General features: G+C 36.7%; 1 protein-coding gene across 1 annotated transcript in view; it reads left to right on the top strand.

Moving 5' to 3' along the window:
• Positions 1 to 12,282, top strand: part of LOC149780279 (ATP-dependent RNA helicase DDX1-like) — a 339,496-nt gene that overhangs the window by 38,649 nt on the left and 288,565 nt on the right. The window contains exons 11-13 of the mRNA XM_089937077.1: positions 2,826 to 2,879; positions 5,344 to 5,404; positions 9,742 to 9,800. Of these exons, the coding sequence (XP_089793203.1) occupies positions 2,826 to 2,879; positions 5,344 to 5,404; positions 9,742 to 9,800 (174 nt within the window). The remainder of the gene's footprint in view (positions 1 to 2,825; positions 2,880 to 5,343; positions 5,405 to 9,741; positions 9,801 to 12,282) is intronic.

Raw genomic sequence — 12,282 nt, 5'->3', positions numbered from 1 at the left:
GTATGAAAGCCAATTTGTTACCAATCTTCACCATGGACAGTGGAAAGGAGGGATGCAGAAAAGTGACTTTTTCACATAAACTTTCAAGAAATGAAAGCTGTGGTAAAAGCATTTCATTTTTGGAAGAATTGACTTCATGGAAAGACAGTTCTCATATTGGACAGTTCAGTGATGGTAGCTCATCTCTTCAAGTGTAATGGGGTGGGTGAGATGGGGAACAAATCACATGACCTGTGTGTTCTGGCCTGGAACTTTATTCACTGGTGCACCCAACTGAAGATATCAGTCAGGCACATTCCCAGCAGGCGCTATGTCCATGCTGACACACTATTGAGAAGAGGCCAAATCCTTTACACCGAGTGGTCTGTACATCCTTCAGTCTTTCATTGGATTCATATGCTCTGGTCCAATGATAAACCTCTTCACCAGGAGGTGGAATTGGAAACACTTTGTCTCCCAGGTCCCGGGCCCAGAAGTTTGGGTTGTGGATGCATTTCAGCCAGTTAGTTTTGTGGGGTGGGGGGCAAGCCTACACTTATCCCCCAAGGTTCCAGTACCGAAGATAATACAGAAAAGAAGATCAAAACTTCGAGTTGCATGCTCGTTCAGTGGACCTGAATTGTCACCAATTCATATTGGATGATTCCATGGTACTCATCATGCAACCAGGCTTTATAGCTAAGAATTGGATGCCATCAGAGAAAGTTCTGGGGCCTGGCAAAGTCTTTTCTACCAGTGATGGTCAATCAAGATGATATAACTTCTCAAGCCCTAGCATCACATCTTAAGTGGTTATTCACTCTGCTTACTTAAACAATGAGATAACACATCATGAGGTTCCCGACTTGTGAGATCAGATCAGTAACCGCAGACCTTGTGTTTGAAAGTACCATTTTGATCTGAAACATAAAAGAAACCTTTTTGACTGGCCTGCACAGTTGAGTCTCGCAAGTATTTATCTATGTGATCTAGTTTTGCAGAGACATGAATTGAATCTGATGGGTCCAGTTCCTGTAGTCCAGGGAACTATTAGAACAGTTTGATGTCAGCACAATGTCCTGACAGGTGTGAGTTCAGCCTTTCTGCATGACTATCAATTTGATGTTAGCACTGTGTCCTGATGATCATGAGTTAAGCACTTCTCCATGACTGTCACTTTGATGTCATCACAATATCCTGATGATCATGAGTTAAGCACTTCTCCATGACTGTCACTTTGATGTCAGCACAATGTCCTGATGATCATGAGTTAAGCACTTCTCCATGACTGTCACTTTGATGTCATCACAATATCCTGATGATCATGAGATAAGCACTTCTCCATGACTGACACTTTGATGTCAGCACAATGTCCTGATAATCATGAGTTAAGCACTTATCCATGACTGTCACTTTGATGTCAGCACAATGTCCTGACAGGTGTGAGTCCTGATGATCATGAGTTAAGCACTTCTCCATGACTGTCAGTTTGATGTCATTACAACATTCTGATGATCATGAGTTAAGCACTTCTCCATGACTGTCAGTTTGATGTCAGCACAACGTGCTAATGATCATGAGTTAAGCACTTCTCCATGACTCACTTTGATGTCAGCACAGTGTCCTGGCAGGTGTGAGTCCTGAGGATCATGAGTTAAGCACTTCTCCATGACTGTCACTTTGATGTCAGCACAATGTCCTGACAGGTGTGAGTCCTGATGATCATGAGTTAAGCACTTCTCCATGACTGTCACTTTGATGCCAACACAACATCGTGATGAGCATGAGTTCAGTACTTCTGCATGTTTGTCAGTTGTGCTGCCCTCATTGCAGAAGAACAGTTTACCTTTACATAGGGATCACAGCCATTCTACCCTTGAATGGTTGCTGCTTCCTTTTGTTACCTATTCTCATGCCACCAATGTGACTGGGGAGTTTAAATGACATAGAAAGTAAATTGTTTGGTAAAATTTTATACTTATGTGATCACTGACTGTCACCAATTTAAAAGAACTATATATGACATTAAAACGTGTGTATGACATTCACTTATTTAAAACATAAGTGTATATTACATTCACTAATTTGAACGTAAGTGTATATGATTTTCACTTATTTAAAGCATAAGTAAATGACAGTCACTAATTCAAAACAAGTGTACATAACATTCACTGGTTTAAAAGAATTGTATGATTTTCAGTAATTTAAAGCATAACTGTGTGATATTCACAAAATTTAAAACAGAAGTATATTTAATATTCAATAATTTAAAACACAATTACATGACCCTCACTAATTCAAAACACAAGTACATGACCCTCACTAATTTAAAGCACAAGTACATGACCCTTACTAATTTAAAACACAAGTACATGACCCTCACTAATTTAAAACACAAGTACATGACCCTCACTAATTTAAAACACAATTACATGACCCTCACTAATTTAAAACACAATTACATGACCCTCACTAATTTAAAACACAATTACATGACCCTCACTAATTTAAAACACAAGTACATGACCCTCACTAATTTAAAACACAAGTACATGACCCTCACTAATTTAAAACACAAGTACATGACCCTCACTAATTCAAAACACAAGTACATGACCCTCACTAACTTAAAACGTAAGTACTTAGGACGTTTGTTTATTTAAAACATAAGTGTTCATGCTTATGATCCAGATCTGTTTACAGAATTGATCAATTTCATGTCCAATCTGAATTTTTACTCACCATCGAATCAAGCTAGTGACATACATTTTTCATTGATTCAGTCTGAGTATAAGCTGTATAATTACATTAAAGCTTTATCCTTGTTTTTTTAATTTCTTTAACAGAATGCAGAAATGGATTTCAATTTTGGTGATACGTCTTTCAAGTACCCACCAAAGGTGAGCAAAAGTTTTTCTCTTCTTGTTCTTTAATTATTATTGAATATACTGAATTATAAGATGAATATAATTGAACCCCCACTTTTGGGTATAGCAGCACGCTAATATTTTCCTCTTTGATCCTTCTATAAGTTGGGGTGTACTTAGGAACATCAAATCAGATAAGTTGTTAAAAGATGACTTATTGTCAGTGAGTCAGAGTTGTACAGAGAATTATTAGAATAGCTCAGATTAAATACCTAGAGTTAACTGAATATTGGACTTTACATTAGTATCATATTCATAGCTCTTTAAAAGAAATGTAAAAACAATGTAGTGCTGCCTTTACAAGCAAAAAGCATATTATCTCACCTGCTCTGGCAGGTAACTTGGGAATTGTAATTTGGAAATTAGATCTGGCCAAGACAAACACAAACAGAATAGAAACTTCCACTGTAAACAACATTGATGGATACTTTAACTTTGCCATTGTAATATTCAGTTTAATATTTTCATATTATTAAAATACAAATATCGATACAAGCGTTGTGTAATGTATACAGTAATGAAACAGATAGATACAGTGCATACCATCTCTGCTTTCTTAATGGAAATAATGGCATTTAAATGTAAAAATATTTGAAATGACAGTATTTTGTATGTACTATACAAATCGAGAGTTTCTAATAATGCCCTAGATTTAATAGATAATCGCACCTGTAAGACAACTCCTAATCTGCACGATTCAGATTTTCAGTAAAACAAGTTGACTTATAAGTCAGTTAATCAGAAGGATGTATTGAAAGCATGTGCAAGCATGCACTCAATATTACACAGTGAAACATGGACAGATGTTGAATATCTGAGTAGTGAAATTAACAAAAAAGATCTATACGAGTAGGTGTCCATTATAAGCAAGTTTCTGCTAATGAAGGTTTCACCAGATTTGGCAGATGAATCTGATTTAAAAACACTAAAGGGTGCATTGAATTAATTATGGGAACACATTTTCATCACAAGTTTTAAGGATTTTTAGGATTAATGCAGAATTCACATACCATATATATTTGCTTGTAAGTCCTATCCAAATGGACCACTCCAGTGGCCTAAGTGGTTAGAGCATCTGCCTTGGATGTGGGAGGTTGCGGGTTTGAATCCTGGTCGAGTCTTACCAAAGACTAAAAATGGTATTAATACTGCCTCGCTAGACACTCAGCATTAAGAGGTTAGTGTTAGGATTGGTTGGTCTGGTGTCAAAATAATGTGACTGGATGGGACATGATGCTACATGTCTGCAGCATGATTCCCTAGTGCAAGACATCACTATCGACTGCCACACTGCAGACATCATAGCGGTATGACTAAAATTGTTATGGCTACATGAAAATTCCAAATCACACACATGCATACCTATCCAAATGAAAATTCCACAGAACCAGATCTGCCATTGTATAATGTGCTGGTAGATCTGGGTCTATGCAGTTTGTTAGAAGTAATCTGTAGAATAAACAACATAGACCCTGATCTGGCACATTATGTTGTTTGCAGTTGGACTCCACTAGTAAAGCATATATATATATATAAAACAGCAAATACTGTAAATTCACAAAAGTCATTCTTTTTCATCTAGTGGCAGATCGGGACTGTGTTGATTTACTGTTGGATCTGACCCATGTAAAAAATAATCAAGTTTTACAAAACAACAAAATTGATACCAATGACACATTTTACTGTTTGTCAACCAGAAACAAACTTAGGAATATCTAACCCACCATTGACACTGCAATGATCAGTTGGTATTGTACCGATCTCACATGTACCAGACTTGTACCTCAGCCAGTGTACATACCTTACCATAACCGACTGACAGCGGAATACATCCTTGTCTTGTGTTTTGACTTGTACCCTGTGAGACAGAAGCATGTGATGTGAAAGCAGTGAAGAAACTTTATGTTGATGTCCACCACAGAAAATGTTGGACTTTTTGATGGAGTATGGTTTATAGACCAAATGTTTTACAGATATTTGCATGTTTTACGTTTATTATTTATTTTATATACCTTTTACAGAATTTTAACATCTTGACCTTTTATATTTTTTATTATTGTACTTATGCTTAAATTTATTTGGAAGGGTTTATGTTCCTAAAATTTGGTGCAATTTGTCTTTCTTTGTTTTGATTTACCTGTTCAGTCTTTATTTTCAAAAATTGGCACCCAGTGACCATTATTGTGCTGAGGGGGCATTAATGCTAATGCACACAATACACATTTAGTTTAAGTACTCAGTAAAAATCATTTTTGAAAGACAGGTACTGAAGGAGAACATTGCACATGTATGCAGGATATGCAGGTGCCTAATTATGTTTGTGCTTTGTATGTGGGAGCATCAAGTACTGTCATTTGAGACTTGTCTTGTGAAACAGAAATATGTTTGAAAACTTTGAGAAGACATTTTTTATTGCAGATGTTTACTTCTCTTGCAGGGAGGTTTCATTGGTTTAAGCCAAGCACCAAAGAACTGTGTGCAGGACTCTAAAATTGTGGGTAAGTTGCATACTTGTTTGCATTTTTTTATTTTTGTCCACACCTTAAATCATGTGGTGTAATGAGATCCTATCTGTCTTTCTATTGAATTCTATCTCCTTAAATGCTGCATAGAGAAATTCACCAAACTTAGTATATGGGTTGCCTTTGTGGTAACTATCTGAGAGAGGGGCTGACCTGTGGAGTGGATCAAAAGTCAGATATTCAAAAATTACACTGTGTTGTGAGATTGAAATATTTTTTACCAGATTTATACATTTATTAATAGAAGGAGAACATATATATGCACTTATAAGTTGAGACCACCTGCAAACAACATAGACCCTGATCTGCTGTCACATAATGTGCAGGCAGATCAGGGTCTGTGTTTTGCAGATTACATCTAACACACTACATGGACCCAGATCTGCCATCACATTGTGGTATTGTATCTAGATCAATGCAGTTTGCAGTTGACTTATAAGCAAGTATTAATAATGTGATGGATTTTGGATTAGGATTCCTTGGTTATGGTCTAGCAAAGAGGAAGGTTGAGTTTGGGAATATGTAATAAAGAGTGTGAGACCTCTCAATAGCTCAACAGTGTGATTTGCTTCAGGAAAGGCTAGACATTCTTCAAATGAGGACATTTGAAATGGGGTTGGGTAGATATCTAATGATTACATTTTAAATGGGTTGGTGATAAGTTTTTTTTATATGCAAAGTTGTTGTACTCAACAGCATTGTTGCTGTATAGATAAAGACTCAGATGTGGACAGGCAAGTCTTAATATTGTAGTTTTCTTTGCCAACACTGAGGAAAGACACAGTATAGAATGTGTTTTTTAGTTCACTCTCCTGGGTTGTTATATTTGGGGATGCATTGTAGCTGTTTGGGTAGATTGGAGGTGGCAAAATGTGAATCTATTGCAGATCCACCAATGTTCCCAAAGTATTGTCTTGTATTGAAAGATTTTCGTGACATTTTAAGTTTTGTTTATGCTTTTGTAATAGATGTTAAGGAGTAGTAATTGGAAGTACCTATCCTTGGCATGAATGGCACGTGATGGTGGTGGCATCAGAACCTAGATGGTGACATAAAGCATGATGTCATTATTGACATTTGTGTAAAGAAGAAAAAAAAAGTCAGTGACAAGAAACAGTGATCTAAGAAAAAGTATGTGATCAAAATCACATATTCATCAATTACTTGTAGTACATCATGATTGGAAGAAAGTAAAAGACTGATATTCCTATTTATAAGGAACTTAATGATCAGATTGGCACAGTTGAAGTGAACTTATGCTTATTTTTATTATTCTTATTATTGCACTAATTCAGTATCATTTATAAAGTTGTTACTATACTTGGTCTTTTCTATATGATTATGTTCCCTGATCACATTAACATTAAGACATAAGCTTGCTACCTCCTGAATCAAAAGTCTGTCTTTTAAATTTATATGAGATTGACAAAGTGCAATAACTCTTGCACATAACCTACACTTGCTGCCATAAGGAGTCACTTGTTTGTAAGCTTTGCTGTTATACAGTCAACTTCTAATGAGAAACCTCTCACAAATCTATGCCAATATTGACATGAAATTTATCCTCCAATCAGGAATATGATATATATATTGTGCATTAATTATCCATCTACAGAAATTGTTTGAATATTTAGACCACTGCTTTGTTAATTTATAAAAATTTTGTATTATTGTGTCATTTCAATTAAACATGTTGACAAAGTGAAATAAATGCAAGAAGTTCAAGGCTATGGAAAACATGCATGACTTGCGCCTGGCATATATCTTGCAGCGTGTGCGCATTTGGTTTTGTGGAAGTCAGTCAAAGGCAAGGGACAGAGGAAAATTTTACAGGACAATATAGATGTATTAAGTATTTATTCAAAGATGGTATCTTTTGCGTACCCACACACACGCACAAGGTGCAGCATGTATAACCATCAACTAATATCATTGCTTTTGAAATGGGGGAACAAAATGATGAGATTTTGCTGCTATAACTATGTCATCCCTTGAATTACTGATGTGTAAACTCAGTTCCGGATTCAACCCTGTGGAGGTCCTTAGGCAGTCAAAATGTTGGGGCCCCCTTGCAAATTATCTCCTAATATGTTTTATCAATGTTATTTTGGTCCCTAGTCATGGGGCCCCTAGGCTGGTGCCTACTCTGCCTGTTTGGTAATCTGGCACTGTGTTGACTAGTTCAGGAGATGATGATGCAGTTAATAAATTCTGGGCAAGGTTTGCTCTAGTATCACTCTCATAGTTCCACAGATAATTCTGACACATTGGGGGAGTGTCCTCCCTGCCCAATTTTTTAGGCAGCCAAGTGGTTGCAAGTCTCCCTGCTTGTCTAAGCATGGTCTTTGGACATGTGAGTCAGGGTGGATGGGTTTTTGAAGAGGTTGATTGATCTGTCCGTCCAGCCTGCCTATGGCACAGCAGGTACTGTTGTTGACTGGACTGCCTCCAGCAGCTATTCTGACCATGCTACCAGTGAACCAGCCATTCATACCAGTACATCAGATTTGTCCAGTGGAGTCAGCATACCATATGCTCATGGCTTAATCACAGAGAATTACTGCAGCTGTATAGAGATGATGTAATTGTATCATCCATGCCACAAACAATGGTTCATTCAGATGTTGAGGTAGAACCTAAGCAGGATACTACACATATTGAATATGAAGACACACCTGAACAACAGATTTACTCGGACCAATCATGGAGTGAACTAAATTCAGCTTTAAGGCTCCAATTGAAGAGATATACCAGGTGTGGTTGGTTCAGAATGCCCTTCACCGTCATCTGCCACACATGACTATAAAGCTGGTAGATGTCAGTGATGAATAAGAGACTATCCTTCCTGCTTCTTCCTCAGTCATTGAAGAACAGAGAGATTATTGACAGTCTGGAAGAATACTTTGGTGAAAGCTTTACTGTGTTGTAATATTATTATTCATATTTGACAATGTTCTTAACTTTTCAATCACATACACAAACAATATATAGAAATATAGAGAAAGCTAACCTGAAGTTTTCATCCTCATGCTAAGGACTTCACCAGCAGACATATTTAATCTTACCATTGCTCGATGAAATGGTGAGCAATGTTAACAGATTGACCCAGATATGCATCAGGTTGTAACGGTCCCTATCCCAGTTCAGCATTTTTTGTGTGCTTGGATGTAGATTGATTCCTACCCCCCTCCCCCCGCTGCTCATAGAAGACCAAGTTCAAGCTCATCTGAAGTATCACGGCACATCCACAATGTTTGCCATGGCCATACTGTAACTTGGAACTCAGTAAAAATCGAGAACAAGCCTGATTTCTATCTTCCGTTCAGATTGGCTGTTTTGGTGGTCCTTATGATTCAAAACCAGGCTTGTGGCCAAAATAGGTTGCCACCACTTGGGAATCAATTGTCATACGCCCTCTGTCTTTGGTAGACATGTCGAGAGCAGCAGCCCTGCAAGACATGGTCCATGCCCTCAAGTACTACTTGAAGTACACAGAGATGAAGCAGGAAATCACCCTTAAACACTGTCTTCATGGCTGTAGTGTGTTATATGCTCAGCATGCTTTGAAATCTTAAAAGATCAGAGTCAACGCATGAGGATTTCATCAGATGAAATTTGATTTCTTTCACATCATTCACATAGGGAATCAAACCTTCCTTTCCTGGATGGATGCTCAGCTTTTCCTCCTCCTATTACTTATTCTCTTGATGCTAATATGATTTGGGAACATATTCAAAAGAGAAACATTTTTTTTCCAGTATATCATGTTTCTCCAAGAATGCTTACCCTATCATTTTACTTAAAAACCCTCCCAGCCAACACACAATGTGAGCATCCTTATTGGATTTTGCTCAGCTTAAATACTATTGATGCTTGTAGCAGCTGGGGGAGGTAATGTGTGAGAATTATTGTCTTTTGTTTATATGGCACATAGATAACAAATATATTTTCATCATTTTAGTTTGGCTTGATTCTTGTGGTAGCAAACATATATCCTAGTCTCGATGCAAACATATATCCTAGTCTTGATGTGATCAGGTATGTATTCATAGAGAAACATTGTTTACTTGATAAATTTGCTTTCGTTTACACAAAATAGCTTTTGCTGTTTTTAGTACTTTCTTGGTTTTTCTATTACCAGAGCTATTACTCATTTCAATTACCTTTTTAGAGAACAATGGATTATTTTTCATGTCAGTACATGTTGCCATGATAAATTGTTCTTTATTATATCATATATGTACCTCTTAATAATGAATGCCATCTGATCAGCAATAGATGTATTTAAAGTTATATTATGGTGTATTTTTCAGGACAAAGTTCAGCAAATGCCAAGCCGGCTCCAAATGCACCACAGGCCATAATCATTGAGGTATTTTATAATACAGTAGTTTCGTACTTTCATCTCATGACAGTCAGATTGGTTATATGTTGTTGATGTTGCTGTTGCCTGGTTTTAATGCTGTTTTTCAGCAAAAGATAGGCTATACATGGTGGCTAGTATATTTGGTAGAGGTAGAACCTGGGAAAACTATGGGAAGAAGCACATACCAAAGGAATGCTACTGTCAAGCTTTCTCACATGTGTTGTCTGAGTCAGGACTCAAACCCATGTGGACAGAGGTGAAATGTGAGTGATCTGTAAAGGTGAGCTCCTTAGATCATTTGTCTAAATGGGACCTTTAAATTGGTTGAAACAAAAGTATTCCAATGTTTGTTAGTTGTATCCAGTTTTGTTATAAAAATCAAAGGACACAAAGTGGTAGCACAAAGTAAATTGACTTCAACTAGTGTTGTAAATTGACCAACCCAATGCTGTAAATTTTGACCTAACCTAATGCTGTATATTGATACAACCCAATGCTATACATTGACCTAATCCAATGCTGTAAATTGACACAATGTTGTAAATTGATACAACTCCATGCTGTACATTAACCTAACCCAATACTGTACATTGATACAACCCAGTGCTGTAAATTGACACCACCCAGTGCTATAATTTAACCTAACCCAATGCTGTAAATTGATCTAACCGAATGCTGTACATTGACCTAACCCAATGCTGTAAATTGATACAACCCAGTGCTGTAAATTGACCTAACCCAATGTTGTAAATTGATCTAACCCAATGCTGTACATTGACACAACCCATTGCTATAAATTGACCTAACCTAATGCTGTAAATTGACCTAAACCAATATTGTACATACAACAAAAAAAGGTAATGCCCGCTGTATAATATATAGACAAAGGGAAGTAACTCTTACAGATCACTTCCTCTTGTTCCCATTAGGTCTTCTGGGTAATGGGAATTTGCCTATTTGAACAATTTTTATATTTGTTATATGCACTTGTTTGTTATTTTCTTCTCTCTATCATTACAGAGATCTTGATAAAGAGCAAGAAGTATAGATGCTTTAAAGTTATTAAGGGCAACTATATAATGTGCCTTGCCTGCACAATATGTACTTCCTCACACATTTGTAGCTTGGCAATTGGTATGCTGTATTGCCAAGATAGTCAATATGGCTACTCCCCACATGATGGAAAATGCCCAAATAGCTTTTTGATAGGAAGAGATGCACTTCTGTGATCTTCTTTTGAACCCTACTATGCAGCAACTTGCACTCTGTTCCCTTCATCCCCCCCATCTGTTTCTGGGTCAAAATGAGGCAAAAAAGCAGGAAGCACAGTTTTTTTACATGGTTTAATTCATTTGAAGGGATAGAAAGACTAAACGAAAATGTTCATTTTCCGACAGTCTATCGTTTAGTTCATATTTGATTCAAATTTGTCCAGTATTGATTGTTCGCGTCCATGTCATGATCTTATTTTGCTCCACCTTATACTTGTGCTATCATACTATCATTATCATAGACAGGTTCTGATTGTTCACGATAAGAATATTTTTCAAAGTGATGGGAAGAGAGGGACTTTAGACACAAGGGGCACTTTTGTTGGAGGGAAGGGTGATATTTATAACAAAGAAAGTTTTTCTTTTGCCTTTAAAAGGATGTCAGTATTGACATTTAGAATTTAATCGTTTAGAAGTAGAAACAGACAAAAGCACATTCAAAAGTTTATCTTAAATTAAATAAACAGAACATTTTATGGAATAAATACAAATTAACAGAGACTTAAGATGGTGTTTTTGTGATCTGGGGATAGGCAGATAGAAGACTAGATCCGTGAAGGAAGAGGGGAGAGCACTGAAATGAGGGTATGGGATGCCTCTCTATGTATTTCTAGCTGGATCACTGGGTTATATAATAAGTGAAGATCAGTATGTGTTAATGAGATACCATGCATCTGATTGGCTGAATTTGTTGCCTCTCAGTATCTAGAGACCATATTTCTCATCATTCTCAATAAACTTGGGTTTATATCACCATGATCATAAATGACTTTGATTGTGATCAGGATACTGTATCTTTACAAAGGATAAAGTTAAATGGGTCAAATCAGCATGATATAAAATTGGAAGATGGTTTACATTGGATGTTTTCATACAGTGTTACAAAAGTCTGTTTAGTAAAATGGTCAAATGTTTATTTAGGTAAGACAGGTGAGCAATGTAAGGCCCACTTGGGTTTCTTGTTGCATTCATATTCAGAAGTTTTGAAAGGTGCCATTCCTGTTTCATATCAGTAGGAATTGGCATTTCTGCACGAGTGGTCTGTCAAGTTTTGAATATTTTTTTAAAAAATAGATTAGAGCAGTATCTCCTGTCTATATCAGTGGTCTGTCAAGTTATTTAAATTTATTTTTTAGCAGTATCTCTTATGTTCATCATCAGGCCTTGCACGCAATTTTTCAGAAGGCACAGAGAATCTCCCAAAAACTGAAAGCTAG

This window comes from Sinohyriopsis cumingii, chromosome 16 (genome assembly GCF_028554795.1).
Source record: "Sinohyriopsis cumingii isolate HCF-2022 chromosome 16, ASM2855479v2, whole genome shotgun sequence".
NCBI classification, from domain to species: Eukaryota; Metazoa; Mollusca; class Bivalvia; order Unionida; family Unionidae; genus Sinohyriopsis; species Sinohyriopsis cumingii.
The sequence above is the reverse complement of the archived record's forward strand: the minus strand, read 5'-3'. Positions and strand labels throughout refer to the sequence as shown.